This window comes from Mus musculus, chromosome 2, assembly GCF_000001635.26.
Source record: "Mus musculus strain C57BL/6J chromosome 2, GRCm38.p6 C57BL/6J".
In the NCBI taxonomy this organism is placed as follows: domain Eukaryota; kingdom Metazoa; phylum Chordata; class Mammalia; order Rodentia; family Muridae; genus Mus; species Mus musculus.
The window spans coordinates 37,590,307-37,615,168 of record NC_000068.7 but is presented as its reverse complement, the minus strand read 5'-3'; the positions used below and the strand labels follow the sequence as shown (position 1 = coordinate 37,615,168).

General features: G+C 37.2%; 1 protein-coding gene across 23 annotated transcripts in view; it reads left to right on the top strand.

Annotated features, from left to right (window-relative positions):
- Window positions 1-24,862, top strand: part of Strbp (spermatid perinuclear RNA binding protein) — a 134,011-nt gene that overhangs the window by 88,710 nt on the left and 20,439 nt on the right. For all 23 annotated transcript variants that reach the window (NR_166614.1, NR_166615.1, NR_166612.1 and 20 more), the window contains 6 exons: window positions 11,155-11,247; window positions 12,035-12,234; window positions 14,266-14,424; window positions 15,914-16,048; window positions 18,325-18,465; window positions 24,389-24,512. Coding sequence is in view for 13 of the 23 variants with exons in the window: in NM_001379314.1 (NP_001366243.1) it covers window positions 11,155-11,247; window positions 12,035-12,234; window positions 14,266-14,424; window positions 15,914-16,048; window positions 18,325-18,465; window positions 24,389-24,512 (852 nt within the window). In the remaining 10 variants the exon portion in view is untranslated. The remainder of the gene's footprint in view (window positions 1-11,154; window positions 11,248-12,034; window positions 12,235-14,265; window positions 14,425-15,913; window positions 16,049-18,324; window positions 18,466-24,388; window positions 24,513-24,862) is intronic.

Below are 24,862 nucleotides of genomic sequence, written 5' to 3'. Positions count from 1 at the left end.
AACAAGAGACAGCTATATCAGGGTCCTTTCAGCAAAATCTTGTGGGCATATGCCATAGGGTTTGGGTTTGGTGGCTGTATATGGGATGGATTCCCAGGTGGGGCAGTCTCTGGATGGTCCTTCATTTCATCTCAGCTCCGGACTTTGGCTTTGTAACTCTTTCCATTGGTATTTTGTCCCCATTCTAAGAAGGAATGAAGTATCCACTTGTTGGTCTTCCTTGTTCTTGAGTTTCATGTGTATTGCAAATTTTATCTTGTGTATTCTAAGTTTCTGAGCTAATATCCACTTATCAGTGAGTGCATATCATGTGTGTTCTTTTGTGGTTGGGTTACTTCACTCAGGATGATATCCTCCAGATCCATCCATTTGCTGAAGAATTTCATAGATTCATTTCATTAAATGCTGAGAACGCATTTGACAAAATTCAACACCCTTTCATGATAAAAGTCTTGGAAAGAACAGGAATTCAAAGCCCATACCTAAACATAGTAAAGGCAATATACAGCAATGGAGGGAAACTTGAAGCAGTCCCTCTAAAATCAGGGACTAGACAAGGCTGACCACTTTCTCGATACCTATTCAACATAGTACTTAAAGTCCTAGCCAGAGCAATTACACAACAAAAGGAGATCAAAGGGATACCAATTGGAAAGGAAGAAGTCAAAATATCACTATTTGCAGATGATATGATAGTATACTTAAGTGACCCCAAATATTCCATCAGAGAACTCCTAAACCTGATGAACAATGTCAGCAAAGAAGCTGGATATAAAATTAACTTAGCCAGACTAACTAGAGGGCACAGGGACAGTATCCTAATTAACTAAATCAGAAATGAAAAGGGAGACATAGCAACAGAACACGAGGAAATCTAAAATATTATCAGATCCTACTACAAAAGGCTATACTCAGCAAAACTGGAAAACCTGGATGAAATGGACAAATTTCTAGACAGATACCAGTTACCAAAATTAAATCAGGATCAGATTAGTGATCTAAACAGTCCCATATCCCCTAAAGAAATAGTCTATTAATTGTCTTTCAACCAAAAAAAAAAAAAAAAATACACCAAAGTAACTTGGATATAAAATTAACTCAAATCAGTGGCCTTTCTCTACACAAAGGATAAATAGGCTGAGAAAGAAATTAGGGCACCAACCCCCTTCTCAATAGTCACAAATAATATAAAATACCTTGGTGTGTCTAACTATGGAAGTGAAAGATCTGTGTGATCCAAACTTCAAGTCTCTGAAGAAAGAAATCGAAGAAGATCTTAGATGATGGAAAGATTTTCCAGGCTCATGGATTGGCAGGATTAATATAGTAAAAATGGCTATCTTGCCGAAAGCAATCTACAGATTCAATGCAATCCCCATCAAAATCCAGATTCAATTTTTCACAGAGTTAGAAAGGGCAATTTGCAAATTAATCTGAAATAACAAAACATCTAGGATAGCAAAAACTATTCTCAACAATAAAATAACCTCTGGAGGAATTACCATGCCTGACCTCAAGCTGTACTACAGAGTAATTGTCATAAAAACTGCATGGTACTGGTACAGCGACAGACAGGTAGATCAATGAATAGAATTGAAGACCCAGAAATGAACCCACACAGCTATGGTCACTTGATCTTTGACAAGGGAGCTAAAACCATCCAGTGGGGAAAATACAGCATTTTCAACAAATGCTGGCACAACTTGCAGTTATCATGTAGAAGAATGCAAATTGATCCATTCTTATCTCCTTGTACTAAGCTCAAGTCTAAGTGGATCAAGACACTCCATATAAAACCAGAGACACTGAAACTTATAGAGGAGAAAGTGGGGAAGAGCCTCCAAGATATGGGCACAGAGAAAAAATTCCTGAACAGAACAGCAATGGCTTGTGCTGTAAGATCGAGAATGGACAAATGGGACCTCATAAAATTGCAAAGCTTCTGTAAGGCAAAAGACACTGTCAACAAGACAAAAAAACCACCAAGAGATTGGGAAAGGATCTTTACCAATCCTAAATCAGATAGGGGGACTAATATCTAATATAAATACAGAACTCAAGAAGGTGGACTCTAGAACATCAAATAACCCTATTAAAAAATGGGGTACAGAGCTAAACAAAGAATTTTCAACTGAGGAATATGGAATGGCTGAGAAACACTTGAAAAAAATGTTCAACATCCTCAATCATCAGGGAAATGCAAATCAAAACAACCCTGAGATTCCACCTCACACCAGTCAGAATGGCTAAGATCAAAAACTCAGGTGACAGCAGATGCTGGTGAGGATCTGGAGAAAGAGGAACACTCCTCCATTGTTGGTGGGATTGCAAGCTGGTACAAACCCCTATGGAAATTAAGTCTTGGCAGTTCCTCAGAAAATTGGACATAGTACTTCTGGAGGATCTGGCAATATGTCTCCTGGGCATATACCTAGAAGATGTTCCAACTTGTAATAAGGACACAAGCTCCCCTACGTTCATAGCAGCCTTATTTATAATAGCCAGAAGCGGGGAAGAACCAGAGGTCCCTCAACAGAGGAATGGATACAGAAAATGTGGTACATTTATACAGTGGAGTACTACTCATCAATTAAAAACAAAGAACTTATGAAATCCTTAGGCAAATGGATGGATCTGGAGGATATCCTGAATGAGGTAACACAATCACAAAAGAACACACATGATATATACTCACTGATAAGTGGATATTAGCCCAGGAACTTAGAATATACAAGATAAAATTTGCAAAACACATGAAACTCAAGAAGAAGGAAGACCAAAAAGAGGAACACTCCTCCATTGAATGGGGGACAAAATGCCAATGGAAGGAGTTGCAGAGAGAAAGTCCGGAGCTGAGACGGAATGAAGGATCACCCAGAGACTGCCCCACCTGGGGATCCATCCCATATACAACCACCAAACCCAGATATTATTGCATATGCCTGCAAGATTTTGCTAATAGGACCCTGATATAGCTGTCTCTGGTGAGATTATGCCAGTGCCTGGCAAATACAGAAGTGGATGCGCACAGTTATCTATTGGATGGAACACAGAGCCCCCAAAGAAGTAGCTAGATAAAGTACCCAAGGAGCTAAAGGGGTATGCAGCCCTATAGGAGGAACAACAATATGAACTTACAAGGACCCCTCAAAACTTGTGACTCTTGCTGCATATGTAGCAGAAGATGGCCTAGTTAGCTATTAAAGGGAGGACAGACCCTTCCTTGGTCTTGTGAAGATCATATGCCACAGTACAGGGGAATGCCAGGACCAGAAAGCGGGAGTGGGTGGGTTGGGAAGCAGGGTGGGGAGAGGGTATAGGGGACTTTCAGGATATCATTTGAAATGTAAATGAAGAACATATCCAATTAAGAAAAAAGAAAGAATTCAAGAAGCTGGACTCCAGAGAAATAACCCTATTAAAACATAGAGCACAGAGCTAAACAAAGAATTCTCAATTGAGGAATGTTGAATGGTGGAGAAGCACCTAAAGAATGTTCAACATCCTTAGTCATCAGGGAAATGCAAATCAAAACATCCCTGAGATTCCACCTCACACCAGTTAGAATTGCTAAGATTAAAAACTCAGGTGACAGCAGATGCTGATGAGGATTTGGAGAAAGAGGAACACTTCTCCATTGCTAGTGGGATTGCAAGCTGGCACAACCATTCTCTAAATCAGTCTGGAGGTTCCTCAGAAAATTGGACATAGTAACCTGAGGACCCAGCTATACCACTCCTGGGCATATATCCAAACAATGTTCCAACATATAACAAGCACATATGCTCCACTGTGGTCATTGTTCAGTATATTATAATGTCTTCCTTTTCCTTTGTAATTACAATTAAAATTATATGTATGAATGTTTATTTTTGTGTGTTAGTTTTGCATGCATGTTTGTTTATCATATGCTTGCCTTGTGTTATCCAGGGAAAGGCATTGGGTCCTTAGTACTGGAATTATTATGAGCCACCATGTTGGAAATGAATCCAATTCCTTTGCAACAGTACCTAGTAGTCTTAACTTCTGAGCTGTCTCTCTATCCCTCATCTCTAAATTTGGGTCTTCTCTTCCTTATAGTCAATTAGATAAAGGTTTGCCAATCTCGTTGTTTTTTGTCCCCACCAGCATTTTTCAAGAACCACCTGTTCATATCATTGATTATTATTGATATTGCTTTTCTTTCCTCATTTATTAATTTCAGCCCTGTATTGATTATTTCTTCCTTTCTACTCTGGCTATTTGTTCATGTTTTTCTTAAGCTTTCAAGTATATCATTTACTTACTAATATTTAATTTTTCCTAATTTCTTGATGGTAGGCACAGTGTTAAGAGCTTTCCTCTGAGGACTGCCTGCGGTGTATCATTCAGTTTTGTTATGTTCATATGTTGTATTTCTATTTTTGTTCAATAAATAACCCCATTCACCCCCACATTTCTCTGTGTTGTCCTGGATTTCTCTGTACACGACGTTGGCTTTGAACTTAAGAGATCTGCCTGCCTTTGCCTCCTGAGTTCTTGGATTTAAGATGTGCACCACCATTGCATGGCTTAAATTCTATTTTCTTCCCTTTTCTACTTTTCCCCTTTTTCTCTTCTTTCCCCTTCCCTTTAAAAAAAAAAAACAAAACAAAACTCTGAAACAGTGTTTCTCCATATAGCTCTGGCTACTCACTCTGTAAATCAGGCTGGCCTTGAACTCATAGAGATCTGCCTGCCTCTGCCTCCCAAGTTCTGGGATCAAAGTTGCACAACCTATCACCATCCAGCATAGTTCCTTCTTGATTTTCTCACCTGATCCAATTTTCATTTAATACTGTCATCTTGTTTTATGAGTTTTTCTATTTTCTGCCATTTCTATTGTTGTTGAACATACCTTTTGATACCTGATAGCATACAGGATATTCAGTTTTCCTGTATTGTTGAGACTTATATTGTATCTTAATATATGGTTAATTTTGGGAAAAGTTTCATGGACTGCTGAGAAAAAAGTGAATTCTTTAGTTTTTAGAATAGAATTTTCTGTTAGGTCCATATTATTTATGATGTCATTTAACTCCAGAGTTTATTAAGTTTGTGTCTGGATAACCTATTGGTAAAAGTGGGTATTGAAATCATACTTTTATTGTTAGAGTTAACCTGTGAGTTTTAGGATTTAGTTTGTTTTACAAAATTGGGTGCCCCTTGTTTGTTGTATAAATCTTAGTATCATAATATACTCTTGGTGAATTTTTCTTTTAATGAGTATAAATTACCGTTCCCATCTGTTCTGTCCATTTTGGTTAGAAAAGTCCTTTTTCTTAGTTTTATTTGCTTTGAATATCTTTTTCTAAATTTTTAGCCTAAAGTATCTGCCTTTAATATGGAGAAGTGTGTTTTTTGTAGGTAATAAAGAGTCATCCTGTTTTCTAATCCCTCTGTTAGTCTGTTTTTGTTGGGAAATTAAGACTGCTGCTATTTAGAGTTACTATTGAGTAGTGTTTATTTTTGTTGTGGTGGTATTGATTCTTTTAGACTTCTTATGGCTAACTGTTCTGGGATTATTTGTTCTTCGTATCTCTTGGGTATGTTTAATCTTCTCTTAAGATCAGACTATTTCTTCTAGTATCCTCTGTTGAATTGACTTAGTAGACATGAAGTCCTCAAATTTACTTTAATTGTGAAGCGTTTTTCTTTTTCTTTCAGTTATGACTGATCATTTTTCTGGGCTGACATCTGTGGTCATTCAGAATGGGTAGAACATCAGACCAGGTCTTTCTTGCTGTTAAATTCTCTGTTGTAAAATTGGTTAAGACCTCTGGCTGTTCTTCCGGAGAGCCTGGGTTCAATTCCCAGCACCCAGATGGCAGGTCACAACTGTTTGTGACTCCAGTTTCAAGGGATCTTGCACCCTTACACCAATGCATATAAAATCAAATCAATTGTCTTAGGAAAAACCAGTTGTTGCTATGATAGGCCTGCCTTTATATGTGACTTGGTCTCAATATCTTTCCTTTGTTCTGTGTATTTATTGTTTTCATCATTGTGTGTCACGGTGTGATCTGTGTGCTTGCCATCCCCACCCTTGACTCCTTCATGCCTATTTGGTTTTCTGTATGCTTCTTATACCTTGATACCATCTCTTTCCTTAGGTTTGGGAAATGTTCTTTTACTGTGTTTGGAAAATATTTTTTATGCCTTTGACCTGGGTATTTTTTTTTTAATTTTTTTATTTTATACTTTGGATTCATAGGTTTGGTCTTTTCATAGTATCCCACATTTCTTGGATAATTTGTTCTTTGGTTTTTTAGACTTAACTTTTTTTTTCCCCCAGCTGAGTGATTCATTCATTCTACCTCATCTTTGAGATATGTTATTTTCCCCTTCAATATGATTCAGTATGTTGGTGAGCTTTTGTCCTAAAGTTTTTCACTGAGTTTTTCATAATTAATTTTATTTGTTTGGCTTTTCTTCAGAGAGTATACATCAAATTGTATTTTCATATTTGTTCTCATTCAACTCTTTGGTTTGTTTTTTTAATTTTATTTAGACATGTATTTATTCATATCATCTTTGAGCTCCTTGAATATATTTATAATGCCATTTTTAAAGTCCTTATTTTGTGCATCAGCAGAATTGCTTTTCACAGGGAATATTATGTTGGGGTGTTAATTTCAAGACAGGGCATACTCTCTTAGTTGTTCTTGTTTGTGGTTTTGTGATGATATCTAGGCAACTTGACTTAGGCTTTTTGAGGTGTTTAGGATACCTGGTCTTGTCTTTGTTGAATAGGTGTTTAGATCTTTGCTGTTTATTCTAACTTGACAGGTTGTGGATCCATTGAGTAATACTTGAATTTCAGGGAAGGTCAATAGATTATCTCCAGGAGTTTCTTCTATCTAGAGTTCTGGTTTAGATTCTGGGTTTGGACATCATGTGGTTCTAGCTTGCTCAGTGGCTGGGGTGGGTGGTTTCAGGGAGAGGATTATATTTATATAATTTTTAATTTCTGTGTTCACTTATAGTGCTTTTCTTTCATATTCCAGTTCCCTGCCATAGACTTTATCTTTCCTGCACTTTAGCCCCTCTCTGTAGAGACTGTGTGGGCTCATTTTCAGCAGTGATAGTCCCTCATTTCTCTTCATGGTCTTACTTATGTCTTTACTCCGTGTTCTCTGGCTTATCATTATAATCCCTCCCTGCAATACAGCTTCTATTTCTTGATCCTTCTTACTGGATCTGTAGTTGAAATCTATTTTCTATCCATAGCACATTGCTAAACATGATTGCAGAAAAAACACATGGGGACTATTTGTGAGAGTTGTCTCATTCCTCAAAAACTCTTTAAACACCTCTCATTTCATAGCTCCTCAGTTACCTCCTCCTCTCATTGGTTGACCTTTCTTGCTTCTCTCTTTATCGAGCAATAGTGTGTACAGTAACTTGTACATATTCTCACCATTCTGTCTACTATCTTATCTATGTAGCATCTTATTTGATGATAAGACTTTTGGTTTGTGTAGTATGTTGTATTTTCTTGCTCTATAAATAGATATTTTAGCAGTTATCTCTTCTTTTGCAACATGAGTTATATTCGCTGTTATTTTCATAAACCAAAGTAAATTCCCTCTTAATTTCTACCCCTCACAAAGTCCCATTTCTCAGATCTTGAAAAACACCACTTTTGGCAAACAACAGCCTCGTATTTTAGCTCTTCATTTTTGAACTTTTTCTTGTGATTTGAGCATGTTCTATTAAGCTTTCTTCTTTATCACTACTCAAGTATTGCCTGTAACCTTTGCCTTACCACATTCAGTGATTTGTTTAGAACCCTATCCTGCTGCAACTTTGACACAGTGAGTACTTTTAAAAATAGTATGTATATGGCTGTTTTGCCTGCATTTATGTCTGTGTATCACATGCCTTCCAGGTGCCTGCTGAGACCAGAAGGCAGGCATCACATCCCCTGGATCAGGAGTTCATAGTTTGCTGTTATGTGGGTGCTGAGAATTGAACTCAGGTCTTTAGGAAGAGCACCTGATGCTCTTAACCATAGAGTCATCTCTCTAGCCCTCCAAAGAATTATTTTAAAAAGTTATTTATATAATCACTGCCATAATTAAGAGATACAGTGTTGTCTGTTCCTCAGGTACCATCCTATTATGTGCTTGCAATGTGAATTAACGGTTCTGATTTCTGGACAGTATTTTCCTAGATTCTCTAGCTGTACCACCTAAATGTGCTTTCTTCAGTAATTTAATTTGCCTTAAACTTTCTAGAAATTGAGCTGTACCAGCTTAATCTTTTGTTGACTTCATCTTTTTGTCTACTATTGTTTGAAATTATTCTAAGTGTTGCATTAGTTTTTCATCTTAATAGCTCTGTAGTATCTTTTATGAATATGTCATGATTTATTTGTCTGAGTTTTGAACAATATTTATGTTATTTAGTACTTTTCAGCCACCCATAGAATTGTTATGACTACTTTCTTTGAGGACACAGGGGTATGTTTGTCTCTGTTACATGTTAAATACTTGTAATTGCCTGCACACAGCAAATGCTGAAAATGCTTCTTATTGAATAAATGCATTCATGAGTTTATATTGGGAATGATAAAGAGGTATTGGCTTTTGAGTGTTTGTGAGGATTAAGTTATTCCATGTAAATGATTTAAGGGGATGGCATCAGACCTATGTTGGTGAGCACTTATATTTTATGAAAAATATTTTGCCTTAGAAGTGATTTCATTACTAGATTAGGAAGGTTAAAATGTCTTGCTAAATGTAAGCCTGTGTTTTTCCTGATTACTGTGATCATGAGCTCTTTTCCAGTGGTAGGTTGATAAGATGAAGCCACAGTGTTCTTTACATGGAGCTGGAATACTTAAATCCATGTATTCAACCAGGTTAGAATTTCTAGTCAGTTAAAGAACTGCTTTTAATACAGGTAATGAGTGGGGAAAAGATTGAATAAACATAGTTCCTTTTTAAAGCTCCAGAAGACTGACATACTTACAGTTGTATGCAGACGAGACAGTAACACTAAGCAGACATTGGTTTTTTTGTTGGTGAACATCAAGATTGAGCTGATTATAAAATAATTGACTCAAACAACTGCTCAACTCAGTGATTATGCCAAGGGACAATAAATCTTGATAATGAAAAAATAGAGAATTTCACTGTTATATATTTTTTCTTGAAGTAACTTATTTTTAAATTGAAGACAGAATTCATTAATGTTCTTAGGCAGGCTGATCACCTTTTCTCTCCCTCTGTTTGAAACTTGGGCAACAAAGCTCTTTTTTTTCCTCAATTTTTTTTATTAGATATTTTCTTCATTTACATTTCAAATGCTATCCCGAAAGTCCCCTATACCCTCCCCCGGCCTTGCTCCCCTACCCACCCACTCCCACATTCTGGCCCTGACGTTCCCCTGTACTGGGGGATATAAAGTTTGTAAGACCAAGGGGCCTTTCTTCCCAATGATGGCCGACTAGGCCATCTTCTGCTACATATGTGGCTAGAGACAGGAGTTCTGGGGGTACTGGTTAGTTCATATTGTTGTTTCACCTATAGGGTTGCAGACCCCTTCAGCTCTTTGGGTATTTTCTCTAGCTCCTCCATTGGGGGTCCTGTGTTCCATCCAATAGATGACTGTGAGCATCCACTTCTGTATTTGCCAGGCACTGGCATAGTCTCACCAGAGACAGCTATATCAGGGTCCTTTCAGCAAAATCTTGCTGGCATATGAAATAGTGTCTGCGTTTGGTGGCTGGTTGTGGGATGGATCCCCAGGTGGGGTAGTCTCTGGGCAACAAAGCTCTTATTTTCATCTGGGGGCATTGTTAAGTGGTTGCTTTTATCAATCAGTTTCTTCTTCTTATGTTGTTCCTAAGTATTCCTAAGTGAAAATAGAAGGTTATTTATAAAATAGAAGAGAAATAAGAAATACCTTTTATCTGCAAAATGCAGTTAAGGACACAGAAAATGTTTATTCACAATGTTCTTCTAGTAAAGTAAGAAGTTGATAATGGGAGAAAAGCCCCATAGAAAACTGCATAAAATCTTGCAGAAGAGTTATAATTATAATTGCAAAAGTACTTATAATTTGATGATCAGACTTATAAAAAAGCACAAGGTTTTAATATGTTTACTATTGCTATAAGCAATTTAGAAATAATTGAAAGGATAGATAAATTCTTCTAACAGTAACTACTTTTAATCATCTGATACATAGATGACAGACTTTCTGTTCATGTTTATAACAGATGTGATGAATATATGCCATTCTAGTCTGCTTGGTCTCAGTACTAAAGGACCTAAAACTGGGTAATTTATAATGATAAAGGGTTATTACTAAACAGTTATGCAAGCTGGAAGTCTATAAGCTTAAGACTGAGCTCAGCGGGGTTGATGTCTGGCTACCTGGTTATGTGTTTTTTTTTTTTTTTCTACACTATGTAGACCAAGCTGGCCTACATACATACATACAAGAGATCTGCTTGTCTTTGCCTCTTGAGTGTCGAGATTAAAGTTTTCACCATCACTGCCCAGTCTTCCTCCCCCAAGCCCCCATTCACTTTCTCCCTCTTGGTCTGGCCCTGCTCCCTGAGGCCCATAGGTTCTTCTCTTTTTGGTTTCTCATTAAAAGTGGTTGTGAGCCACCATGTGGTTGCTGGGATTTGAATTCATGACCTCCGGAAGAGCAGTCAGTGCTCTTAACCGCTGAGCTATCTCACCAGCCCCTGCCCAGTCTTAGTACTAGTTTATTTTTACAAATGGTACCTATTGTATGTCTTCACATTAGGGAACAGGCAGTCTGTTTCAGGCATCTTTTACAAGCTCACTAATGTTTATTATGATTTTGTCTCTCGCATAAACTCCTTCTCAACCATCATTGCATAGGGAATTAATATTCTGCATATAAGTTTTAGTATAGTATATTCAGATTATAGCATAGTCATAAACGTGGGCATACCTGAATAAATATTGAATAGGTATTTACAAAATGTTAATAAATGATTTCAAAAGAACATTGCACATTCTAGATTATAAATACGGCTTTAATTGCACACTTAGAAAACTTGTGTGATCTTTTTGTGATTTTTGAGATTTTTTCACTCAAACATTAAATAAGGATCATGGTTATAACTGAAGCTCTTGTAATTGTTTATAGGTGCTGGGTCTTCAGCTCTAAAGAGGCCATTTGAAGATGGATTGGGGGATGATAAAGATCCCAACAAGAAGATGAAACGAAACTTAAGGAAAAGTTTGTAAATCTTTATTCTTATGGTGGGAAGTAGAGAAGGTTTATAGCTCAGAAAAAATAAGAAAGGAAGAATTGCATTGACTTTGAATTTTAAGAATAGACCTTAGTCAACAAAATTGGTAATTGAAGAACTTTGAACTTCTAAATTTCATTGCTTAAGACATCAATGCTGACAAATAGAAATTAATGTGATAGGCTGGAAAGATGGCTCAGCAGTTAAGGGCACTGACTGCTTTTCCAGAAGTCCTGAGTTTGATTCCCGGCAACCACATGGTGGCTCACAACCATCTGTAGTGAGATCTGATGCTTTCTTCTGGTGTGTCTGAAGACAGCTCCAATGTACTTATATATAATAAATCTTTGAAAAAAAAAACCTATTATAATGTATAAGAAATTTAAAGATTACTTTTGGATTGAATTTGTAATTGTTTTCTCATTTATACATGAGAAATGTAAAAACATTCTTTAGATTTGTTTATTTTATGTCTGAATATTTTACCTGTGTGTATGTATTTTTACCATGTGCATGCCTGGTACATGCAGAGATCAGAAGAAGGCCTCAGGTACTCTAGCAATGGAGTTACTGATGTGATAAGTCTCCATGTGGATGCTGGGGACTGAACTCAGATCTTCTGCAAGAGTAGTAAGTGCTCTTAAGTGCGGATCCATCTTTCTAGATGGATCACATGGGTAATTTATAGTAGTTAATAGAATCTACAAATGTATAGTTTGAAGCAAAATGGCTTTCTAGTTTTATTTTTAATCTTAATTTCTCTTTCTTTCATAGTTCTAGATAGTAAAGCAATAGACCTTATGAATGCACTAATGAGATTAAATCAGATCAGGCCCGGGCTTCAGTATAAGCTTTTGTCACAATCTGGCCCGGTCCATGCCCCAGTCTTCACAATGTCTGTAGATGTGGATGGCACAACATATGAAGCCTCAGGACCATCCAAGAAAACAGCAAAGCTTCATGTGGCAGTGAAGGTACAGTATTCTTTTACTGACTAGTACTTCCTTTGTTTAGTTCTTATAAAATGCTTACCTGTGTCTTTAAAACTTTAAGGACAGTAACATAGAAACCTTTTTCACCTGTGGATCATATTTGTTGTTGTAACATAATATGCAGTCTAGAAAATAGAAAAAAACCAAATATGTCAGTATTATATTTCCAAGGCAAAGATATTTTACATGATACATTGTTCGTGGTGATGCTCTGTTCTTTTTTTTTTAAATAAAGATTTATTTATTATTATGTCTAAGTACACTGTAGCTGTCTTCAGATGCACCAGAAGAGGGCATCAGATCTCATTACAGATAGTTGTGAGCCACCATGTGGTTTCGGGGATTTGAACTCAGGACCTTTGGAAGAGCAGTCAGTGCTTTTAACCGCTGAGCCATCTTTCCAGCCCATGCTCTGTTCTTGAGAATATTTTTTTTTTAGAGAGAATGATTTTGAGGATTTTATCTGAGTACTTTTATAACTTAAAGATGCTAAAAGGAATTATTGGCCTTAGTGCCAAATAAACACAAGGAATTTATATATGATGAGAATACTAGGTTCTCCATATATGAACCAGATGAGTTAATTTCAAATTTGCTTTGTACAGAGTTCAATTTAAGCACCCTTCTTTGTTTGGTGTATTACTGTTTTATCTATACAGATAAAATATTATATACAGGTGCCATTTTCTACAAAGGTTTTTTTTATTTGGCCACTGTAACAGCTTTTTGAGTCACCTGTTAAGTATAGTTGGTATAATGGATAAGTATGACATTGCTTATATACTCACCAACTAAAAGCTGATCTTTTAGACCCTAACCCTCTATCTGTGGACATACTGCTTTATTTAAAGGCTGAGAGAATAACTCAGTTGTGAGCATGGCAAGACCCTGAAATAAAGTAGAAAGGCTTTAATAACTCACAAAGTATTATTAACCTACTTTTTTTTTTTTTTTTTTTTTTTTTGGTTTTTCGAGAGAGGGTTTCTCTGTATAGCCCTGGCTGTCCTGGACCTCACTTTGTAGACCAGGCTGGCCTCGAACTCAGAAATCCACCTGCCTCTGCCTCCCGAGTGCTGGGATTAAAGGTGTGCGCCACCACGCCTGGCTTATTAACCTACTTTGAAAGAGATTTAAAAACATACTAGTGAATGTCATTATTTCTAGCTGGATACAGTATACGCTTTCCCTTTTTGTTTGTTTTTGGATTTTGGAGACAAAGTTTCTCTGTAGCTTTGAAACTAGTTCTGTAGACCAGGCTGGCCCTTTTTTTTTTTTAATTATAAAAGCAGTGCAATCTGGAAAGAGAGTTCAAAAATGATTGTGCCTTGCACATCCATGCTTGCATACAAGCACAAATAGGCAGTACGTGAAAGCTTTGTTTCAGAAAACTGAGAAACCCCAGAACCAAAAAGCTATGAAGTCTTCAGAGATGGATAAAAACACACCTGTAAACTGATTTGAAGGTAAAACCCAAAACAAAATCAGCCAAATACAACAAAAAAAAGCAATAACAAAAAAAACCTCTCAGTTCTATTCTTTGCCTAATTTTTCTTCATGGTTGTGTCATAGATTTTAGAGATCAGCTGATCTAATCTTCATCTTTTCCAGTTGCAAAAATTGAAGACCAAAGGCGAGTGATAGTATTAGGCTTTCAAGTCTTCTTTCTAGTTTAATTTTTTTTTTTTCAGGTGCTATTTTTCGTTGGATGAGCTTGACTGTGCTGTACGTTCTCTTTCATTCACCTCCAGATTAAATGAAGTAGCAGTACCTTTAGGCTTGTATTTCTTAAGTCTTTAGGCTAGGTACTCTGAGTATGTGTTCCCATTTTCATGTAGTGCTACCTTGAAGTGTGGACTGGACTAAACCAAGCTTTTACATTTGTAGCACCATTCTTGTTCTTCATAGGGGTTTTAGTAAACTGTTACAGATTCTGAAACTTTTTATCTCAGAATTTCAGCTATCCTTTTTCATATTTGGTAACCCAATAAAAATGTTTTAATGGAATTTGTACAGGTTTTACAGGCAATGGGATACCCAACAGGTTTTGATGCAGATATTGAATGTATCAGTTCCGATGAAAAATCAGATAATGAAAGCAAAAATGATACAGTATCTTCAAACTCAAGCAATAATACTGGAAATTCTACAACTGAGACCTCCAGTACCTTAGAGGTATACTTGTAAATTTTTCTTCTTGAGAATAAAGTAGTGTGAGTGCTATGGAAAACCTTAGAGATGTGGAAAAAATAAGCTCTTTCACATAGAGGCATATATTACTAATTTTCTGCCTTATTTCTTTGGATGGTGCTTGGTATCAAACCCTAGATCTTGTGCACATTAGGCAAACACTACACCACTGAGTCACAGTTGGAACTCTCTGATTACTTTTTTGTTTTGTTTTGTTTTGTTTTGTTTTTGAGATTGAGCTTCTAGTTTTTCAGGCTGGCCTCCTCCAATTCCCTGTGTGGTGGAGGTTGACATTGAACTAGTAACCCTCCTGCTTCCACCTTCCAAATGCTGGGATTATAGGAGCATTGCCACATTTGGATGTTCGACCTTAATTGTGTTAGATTTATTTCTGAATATATTTATAAAGACAATCATTTTCATGTAGCTTTTCATCTTGATCTTCTTTTACTGAATTCCTGAAAAGAATCTGTCAACATACCTATGCAGAAATACATACACTTTAATTTAGAGCACATACTGGCCATGGGAATACTTCTAAAATGTCATAATGATATGTATCAAGACTAACACTATTAACCTTAGGATAAAAACTTAAAAAACATCTCGTAGAGGAAACAGATTTTTTTGAGGTGTCTGCCAAGCTGTGGTACATGAGGTGCACAAGTTCACCATTTAATGTGTGAATAGACTGCCCACTGTGTATTTCAGAATAAGAGTTAGTCCTGGATTGTGTGGACTAGTGATTCCAGATAATAGAATGGAATAAACCTAAGTTTTGGGAGGAGCCTGTGTTGACTGCATCCTCTCTAAAGAATTGGCTTTGGAATAATAGCAAGAAGTCACATATTTTTGAAGAAATGATCTTTTGTGGGGTAAGGAAACACATACACATAGCAGACATTCAAAGGTTTCACCTCAGCAGTCTAAAACAGAAATCGATCTCTTGCATTTCTACAGCAGGCACCTACCTCCTCTGTAACACATATACCAGGGAATGTATGCCTTTATTTTTATTTCTTCAGAATCTGTAGTTTATATCCTGTATTTTTACATTAGGTGTCTTCAGATTGTTTAGGGGGACCAAAAGGCTTATAGAGACATTGCTTCCCACATGCAAAATGGAGAGTTATTTCTTGCATACCTAAAAATAAACAATAATAAACCTTCAAGGCATCAAGCAAATTGCTGTTATTGTCTCTGCTTTGTTAGTTCCCTGCCGTGTCAGGACATGAACAATTATAGCTCAAACCTTAGAGGTTGAATGGGACAGTTCTCCTTCAAAGGCAGACTGTTCAGGTTACTACAATATTTACACCTTACAGAGTTTTCCTCACCTATGATTAATGTCTTGCTATCAGGTGATTCATTTTTGTTCTTAAATGTTTTAAAGTAGAATTAATGAGTTTACTTTTTAACATAATTATGTTGAAAAGAAATTCAGTGTTCAACCTCTCTTCCCTGTCCCTTTTAGGTAAGAACTCAGGGTCCTATCCTCACAGCAAGTGGCAAAAATCCTGTGATGGAGCTCAATGAAAAAAGAAGAGGTCTCAAATATGAACTCATCTCAGAAACTGGTGGAAGCCATGACAAGCGCTTTGTAATGGAGGTATGTACCTAGATATATGCCCACTTTACTTTTTATTTTCTTGAAGTTTATTTTTAATTATTTATTTTATTTTACTTTTAGTAAACTAATAAAATCTATTTTAACATATATAGCTCAGTATTGACATTTTTTAAGTCATCAAAATAGTTTATAATAGTTAAGGCCTCTTAAATATACATGATATTTTCTGAAGCTAAAAGTAATATTGACTCAACCAGTTTTTAAAATCTATTGGGAACATAAAACATGATAGAAGTAGAAAAAAAATCTCTTTTGAAGTCCTCAATGAAAGGAAATTTTGACAAGTTCCTGATTAGGCAGAAACTGTTCTATCTTCAAGGGAGAATACTCAGTCTAGCTGAGTATTCTTAGAATGAATTGGGTATTGTTCCTTCTGTTTCTATTTTGTGAAATAGTTTGAAGGGTATTGATATTGGTCTTTTTTTTGAAGATCTGAGAGACTTCTGCACTAAACCCATCTGTTCCTGGGCTTTTTTTGGTTGGGAGACTTGTAATACTGCTTCTCTTTCTTTAGGGGTTATGGGACTGTTTAGGTGGTTTATCTGATCCTGATTAAACTTTGGGACCTCGTATCTATATAGAAAATTGTCCATTTCATCCAGAATTTCCAGTTTTGTTGTGTATAGGCTTTTGTGGTAGGATCTGATGACTTTTTGAATTTCCCCAGTTTCTGTTGTTATATCTCCCTTTTAATTTATGATTTTGTTAATTTGGATATTGTCTCTGTGCCTTCTGGTTAATCTGGCTAAGGGTTTATCTATCTTGTTGAATTTCTCAAAAAACCAGCTCCTGGTTTTGATTCTTTGTATAGTTCTTTTTGTTTCTATTTGCTTGGTTTCAGCCCTGAGTTTGATTATTTTCTGTTTTCTACTCCTCTAGATGTGTATTTGCCTCTTTTTGTTCTAGAGCTTTCAGGTGTGCTGTTAAGCTGCTATGCTCTCTCCAGTTTCTTTTTGGAGGCACTTGGAGCTGATTTTTCCTCTTAGCACTGCTTTCATTGTGTCCCATAAATTTGGGTATGTTGTACCTTAATTTTCACTAAATTCTAGAAAGTCTTTAATTTCTTTATTTCTTCTTTTACCAAGTTATCATTGAGTAGAGCGTTGCTCAGCTTCCATGTGTATGTGGGATTTCTGTTGTTTTTGTTGCTATAATTGCAATTTTCTTATATCTGTTGAGGTCTGTTTTGTGATTGATATGGTCAGTTTTGGAGAAGGCACCATGACGTGCTGAGAAGAAGGTATATTCTTTTGTTTTAGGATAAAGTGTTCTGCAGATATCTGTTAAATCCATTTGTTTCATAACTTCTGTTAGTTTCCATGTGTCTCTGTTGAGTTTCTGTTTCCATGACCCGCCCATTAATGAGAATGTGGTGTTGAAGTCTTCCACTATTATTGTGTGAGGTGCAGTGTGTGCTTTGAGCTTTAGTAAAGTTTCCTTTATGAATGTGGGTGCCCTTGCCTTTGAAACATAGATGTTCAGAATTGAGAGTTCTTCTTGATAGATTTTTTTTTTCCTTTGATGAGTATGAAGTGTCCTTCCTTTCCTTTTTGATAACTTTTGGTTGGAAGTTGCTTTTATTCGATATAGAATGGCTGCTCCAGCTTGTTTCTTGAGACCATTTGCTTGGAAAATTGTTTTCCAGCTTTTACTCTGAGGTAGTGTCTGTCTTTGTCACTGAGGTGCATTTCCTGTATGCAGTAAAATGCTGGGTCCTGTTTACGAATTCAGTCTGTTAGCCTATGTCTTTTTATTGGGGGAATTGAGTCCATGGATATTAAGAAATACTAAGGAATAGTAATTATTGCTTCTTGTTATCTTTGATGTTATTTTTGTCTGTGTGGCTATCTCTTTTGGATTTGTTGAAAGGTTACTTTCTTGCTTTTTCTAGGGTTTAGTAAAATGCATTTTAGACTTCCATTAGCTTTCATTATTTTAAGAACACTATTTTTCTTAACTTATTTTCTTCCTTATGATTTTTAAGCTTTTCATTGTTCAGATTTGTTTATTTTACTTTATGTTTTGCCTGCATGCATATATGTGTATCATTGGTCTGTCTTTTGGATCCCCTTCCATTGGAGTTACAGATGGTTGTAAACCCCAATGTGAGTGCTGAGAACTGAGCCTGGGTCCTCTGCAAGAGCATCAAGTACTCTTAACGGCTGAACTATCTCTCTAGCCCTAGGATGGTTTTAATTAAAACTACACAGAGGGGGTTGTTAGATATAACTCTAAAGTGCTGTTTTTAATTTCAGGTAGAAGTAGATGGACAGAAATTCAGAGGTGCAGGTCCAAACAAGAAAGTGGCCAAGGCAAGTGCAGCACTAGCTGCCCTGGAGAAGCTGTTTTCTGGACCCAATGCGGCAAATAATAAGAAAAAGAAGATCATTCCTCAGGTTTGAATTAAGCAACCTTTGTAATAATCTCAAATTTTCCATTTATTTCCTCTTTTATTGTCTTCTTAAATTTTATTTTTTTTAAACCCAGCAGTTGGGATGTTAGGTAGATAGATTCCTGTGAGTTCTAGGCTAGCCTAGTCTACATATCAAGTTCCAACCAACCAATATTTATTTTTGTCTTTCTGAATGTATGTCATAGTGTGTGGGTGCCTATAGATCCCAGAATACGGTGTGGGATCTCTTGAAGCTGGAGGTGCAGATGTTAGACGCAGCTGTGAGCAACCGGAAGTAGATAGTGAGAACAAAAGTCAGCAGTAAGCTGAGCCATTTCCATACCCCCATCATGTTTTTAGTTGATATATATGGTAATGGGTTTCATTATGACATTTCTATACATATTTTTCATTGTACTTTGTTTTTTTCCCAACCCATTGCCATCACTCTGTTTCAATCCTCTTCCCCACTGCTGGTACATTTCCTTCTTCCAAATTGTCCTATTTTGGGTAACATAATGATCTCCATTTTTCTGGAAATAACATAATGTCGTTTTCTTTACAGCTAAATATAATACCCCTGTGTATGTATGTATATGTGTGTATTTGTATACACATACCCATACACCCATCATATTTTCTTTATCCATTAGTCTGTTGATGGACTTCTATGCTGATTCTGTATCCTGACTATTGTAGATACTACAGCAATAGATAGAGATGTACAAGTATCTTTTTAGTATCCATACTTAGAATTTAGAATCCTTTGGGTATATACTTATATGTATGGTATAGCTGTGCTACATATTGTAGTTTTATTTTTAGTATCTTGTAGAACCTCTATATGATTTCCATAGTAGCTACCAAACTTATGTTACTACTAGCAGTGAATAAATATTCTTTTAAAAATATTTATTTTATGTGTATGGGTATTTTACCTACATGCGTATATATGTGCACAATGTATATACCTGGTACTGTCGATCCCCTGGAATTTAGTTAAAGGCAATTGTGAATCGCCATGAAGATCCTAGAAATGACTCTGGATCCTCTAGGGGACTAGCCAGTGCTCCCAACTGCTGAGCTGTTTCTTCAGGCCCTATGAATAATGATTCTTAGTCTATATTGTTGCTAGAATTTGTTGTTTCTGTGTATGTTATTAGGGTGGTAGAGTAGTACTGATGGGATAAATCTGAAGACGTTGGGCATGCTCGGAAGATGCTCTAGTACTTACCCACATTTCTAGCCCTGCTTTCTTGACAGTAGTTTTTCTGATTTGGGTGAGATGACACCTCAGTGTAGTTATTGTTATTTTCTGATGGTTAAGAATGTGTTGAACACCCAGCACTCGGGAGGCAGAGGCAAGTGGAATACTGAGTTCAAGGCCAGCCTGGTCTACTGAGGGAGTTCCAGGACAGCCAGGAATACACAGAGAAACCCTGTCTCGAAGAAAAAAAAAAAAAAAAAGAAGAAAAAAAAGAAAAAAGAATGTGTTGAACATTTATTTAAAACATTTATGACCATTCATAATTTCCCTTTATAACTGTCTATTCAGATCATTAGCCTATGTTTTTAAGTACTTTTTTTTGCATTTAATTTTTAGAGTTTTTTTACAAATTGTTGATAATTCCCTATCTTATATATATTTGGCCTAGACTTTTTTCATTCTACACACTGTCTAAGCACCATTTTTATGACAGTTTCTTTGCTGTGTAGTGGATGGTTTTTAATCTCACGCAGCCCTATTTGCTTATTCTTTAGTTTATTTCCTATGCCAGTGGAGTTTGACGTCATATATCCCAGTCCCACTCATCTCCCTGTCCCCTCATGTCTGCCTCCTGCCTTGCAACTTCCTCCAAATACAACACAAACAAAATAAATGAAAGTATAGAAAACTCATCATGGGGGCTGGAGAGATGGCTCAGTGGTTAAGAGCACTGACTGAATTTAAATTCCAGCAACCACATGGTGGCTCACAACCATCTTTAATGAGATCTGACGCCCTCTTCTGGGTTATCCGAAGACAGCTACAGTGTACTTACATACAATCAATCAATCAATCAATCAATCTTAAAAAAAATGACTCATCATGGAAGCTGTAGTGTGTCACAGTTTGTCCTATGATATATACCTGTGTCCATGTATCTTTACTTTTGAAATGTTCATTGCAATGAGTCATTGGTCTGGTTTGAGGTTTCTGGCTCCTGTCACACTATCAATATTAGATCCTCACCAGGCCTCCTACTGTTTATTCTGTTGTTGCCCTGTGTTATGGAGAACCTTCAGCTTTGGAACAGCAGGGCTGGCCCTTTCACAAGCCTCAACAGTTCATCGACGATGTAGATATTGGGTTGGGTCAACTCCTTGGATCTGGGCCTGGGTGATAGCTGAGCTGGTAAACTTCCTAGCTCTCCCTCATCTGCACTACCAGGGCAAGCTTTCCAGCACTGCCCTGGCTAGGCTATCCATTGCCACCATAGGCAGAAGGCAGGCTTACCTGTTCCCCCTCTACCCAGGCCAGCTCTACTGTGCTGCCCAGGTGAGGTATAGGGCCTCTTGCTTTTATGACCCAATGACCAACTCTCCTGATTGCTGCAGGTGGCAAGGGGGGTGGGTGTCACCTTCATACCTGTGTCACTTCATAGGCCACCTCAGCAGGCAGATGGGACCAGGGCCAGCTTGGTAAGGCCAGCACTGTCCAAGTGCTGCCCCTGTTGAGGAGAGACCTCATCACTGACCTCAGCACAGCAGCCGGAGGTCCCAGTCCATGGCAAGTAAGATTGAAATTTTTAAAAAATTTTTAAATCATGAAGAGATATTTAACGTTTTGAAAAGCATTTTCTGTATCTATTGAGATGATCTTGCGATTTCTGTCTTCACATTTGTTTTTGTGCCACTTTGGTCTTTTGTGAAATTGTTTACTGGCTTTTTTTGAGGTAAGATTTTTCTGTGTAGCCCTGGCTATCTTGGAAGTACCTCTTTGTAGACCTAGGTGGCCTTGAACTCTACCTCCCTAGTAATGGTATAAAAAACAGGTGCCATTACCACTTGGCTAAAATTACTTACTCTTAGTGACTTGACACTTTTTTCTCTGGGATATGTTGTGAATAATACATATTAAGACAATACTTATCTTTTCAGTGGACTTTTGATTTATGCCCATAATTTTATGGGGAGTGAAGTTATTGTTGGTATAGTGAATAATGGAGGTGATTTGGGAATTGTAGTGCCATGCTCTTCTACAGGGGTAGGGTGGGAGGGTAAAGAAAGGACAGAGAGAGTGTGTGTAGCTAATTATATACATTAGCACAAGATTTTTCCACCCTCTCGTTTTTATATCACAAAGACATTTTTAGACACGAGGGGAAAAGATAATCAGAGTAAAATATAAGACAAATTGTCTTCCTCATATTGAATGTTGGGGGTGATACTAATGTCTGAATACATTTGTATGATAGAAATAAATACGTTAGGTATTTAAACCAAAAAAAAAAAGGCACCTAGGATGTTTCTCAGAGTGTTTATAGTACTGTGATCTGAAATGTAAGATAAACAGAGATAGAGAACAATTGAGAAAATCATGGAATCAATTACACATTCCTTTAGTTTCCCATTGTTAAATCTTTCTTGTCCTTCCTCCTCCTCTTCCTCCTCCTGCTGCTGCTGCTGCTTATTATTAATTTTTTTCCATTTAGCTTTGCTTTAGGTGGCTGGGTTGGTTAGTTAGCTGGTAGATTGGAATTTTTGAGACAAGTTCTCACTCCACAGCACAGGCCAATCTTTAACTTAGGATCCTGCTGCCTCAGTCTTCTATGTTCTGGAATTCTGGATATGCACCCATTCTCAGATCTTTTCTATTTTTCTTAGATGTTGATCATAAATATTTCTAGCTGATTAGATAATGTTGGTCTTATGGAAGTAAGACTGACAATGAGAAACTGTTCATCTAGCTTTTTTTTTTTTTTTTTTTTTTTTTTGAGATAGCTGATCTTCTACATCTAAGGTGATAGAAACAGGACAATCACCAGTCTCTCTTTTTTTTTTTCCACCTCTGGTGCTTAGCCTTAATAATTGTAGTTAAAGTGAGATTGCTGGTACATGGCAAATGGCTTTTCCAAGTAGGAGGAGTTCCTCCCAGCGTACCACTACTTTCCAATTCAGTTATAAGACAAGGAGGGTTAGTATGGTTCCCATGATCCATAGCCACTCTGTGTGTTACCGGGTGGGTACCATTATTTAAAGAAAGCTTTTCTGATTGAACTATGGAGACTTACAGTGATAACAGTATTGCACATTTGTTAAAGAGCTTAATCCACTAGGGAGCCCTGTGTGAGTTTTTTAGATTTTGAATCATAGAAACAGTTGGACTTGTTACACTGTCTTTGCAGCCAGCTCCCCTCCACGCCCCCCCCACCCCCCAAGCTTCCCTTCTGTACTCTGAAATGTTGGTATATGCTCTTGTATTAGAGCACAGATTATTTTCCTTGATTGTAAGTATTTTTATGAATCTCCTGCTTCGAAAAAGGAAGACTAGGTAATTCCCATGATGTAGTAGAAAATGTATTCTCTTTGGCTTGAGATCTGACTTGAAACTCTAGTTTGGCTGCTTTGAGTTTTCTAGGGCAGTCTGCCATTCTCTTAGAGAGGGTGAAGGTGATCTCTGCAACAGTGACCCCTGTGATGGGTTTAAAGAATCTGCAAACAACAGTGATTTTAATTTTGGTTGTTTGAGATGTCTTGTGTGTTAAATTGATATTTGAAATCAGCTAGTTAGAAATTCAGTAATCCATGGCCCAGCAAGGTGAGTGCTGGTGGTGTCTTTCTTATTCAAATGTAGTCACTTCTCCATAAACATTCTCAGATGGCAGGTGACACTGACTCATCTTTAGTCTATCTCAGTAGGGTGATGAAAGCATAAGAGGAGGAGGAGGAAAGGGAGGAAGGGAGTGGGAGGAGGTGGTGGTGGAGGAGGAGGAGGAGGCGGCGGCGGCTGGCCCAGTGTAGTCACAGCCAGGAAGCTGAGAGCAGAGATAGATTCCTTTTAAACCAGGGAGTCCTGTGGCAAAAGGCCATGGACATTTTGTTGCATGTTTCATCCACCTGGATAGTGGTTTTTTTTTTTTTTTTTTTGATTCACTTAAAAAGTAGGATAAGGTATTTTCTAGATAAGTAGAAAGATCATTGTCAACTTGGTTTGTTTTTACCACATAAGACATCATACACTTCATTAGTAAATTTTAGTATTTCAAAGCCTACATTCAGGTACTCAGTAGTTAAGAGCACTTGTTCTTGAAAACAACTTGCATTTGGTTCTCAGCACCCACCTGGTGGCTCTGGTTCCAGGGGACCTGATGCCTTCTTTTGACCTCCACAAGCACCAGTCATGCATGTGGTGTGTACACATGCACACAGAGACACATATGCATGCATGATCAGCATTCTAAAAAAGTTGTTTATTCTAGGTTAAACTATTTATTAATTGGCTACTGAAGTCTAGTTGGATTTATGTTGAGTCACTGCAATCTGATTACTTTGATTACTTGAAGATAGACTGTGTCTTTCCCACTTTGTTTCAGAAAATCTCCACACTAGAAGCCATAAAATTCATGTGCTTAATACAAGAAACAATGTTTTATGTATGAGACCTAAAAATGACTTTGGGTATAATTTGGCCACTCATATTTGTGTATTGAATGTTAATTGTTTTCTAGGTAACCCACTAGTGAAACATAGTTACTCAAATATTTTCATATGGTTAACACATTCTTCAGAATAGTTCTTTAAGTTAGGTGCCATATCTGTTTTGCAGATGGTCAACTGAAGAGACTAACTATAGATGTTTTACTGTCTTAGCTGAAGCCCCGTAGTAGATGAGAATTAGAAAGTTCTTTTTCTCCATGATGAAATTATTATTGCTGTTATTACAGGCAAAAGGTGTTGTGAATACAGCAGTATCTGCGGCAGTCCAGGCAGTTCGGGGCAGAGGAAGAGGAACTCTGACAAGGGGAGCATTCGTGGGGGCTACAGCAGCTCCTGGATATATAGCTCCAGGTTGGTGCCATTTACTAAAGATCAAATGACCTCCTTGATTTCAGGCCTGAACAGCATTTCCTTATTCTCTGGAGTTCTATGTGGTTTCTGGAAATACTGCACATGTGTAGGAGTATATAGAACTTCAGAAGGGATCTGCTAAGTAACTATAGCCTTTCTGGAGGGAAAAGAAAGAATCATGGCTGACCTTGGGTATAGGAATATATTTTGACAGGAGAATCTAAAAACCTGTTCTACAAATTATGGTGTTTGGGCAGTAGAATGGAGTGTGTTCTGTGAGGATACCATACCAGAATTGCTATGGAGTTCCGAGTTTTTTAATAGAGATGAATCCTGACTTATAAATTAGC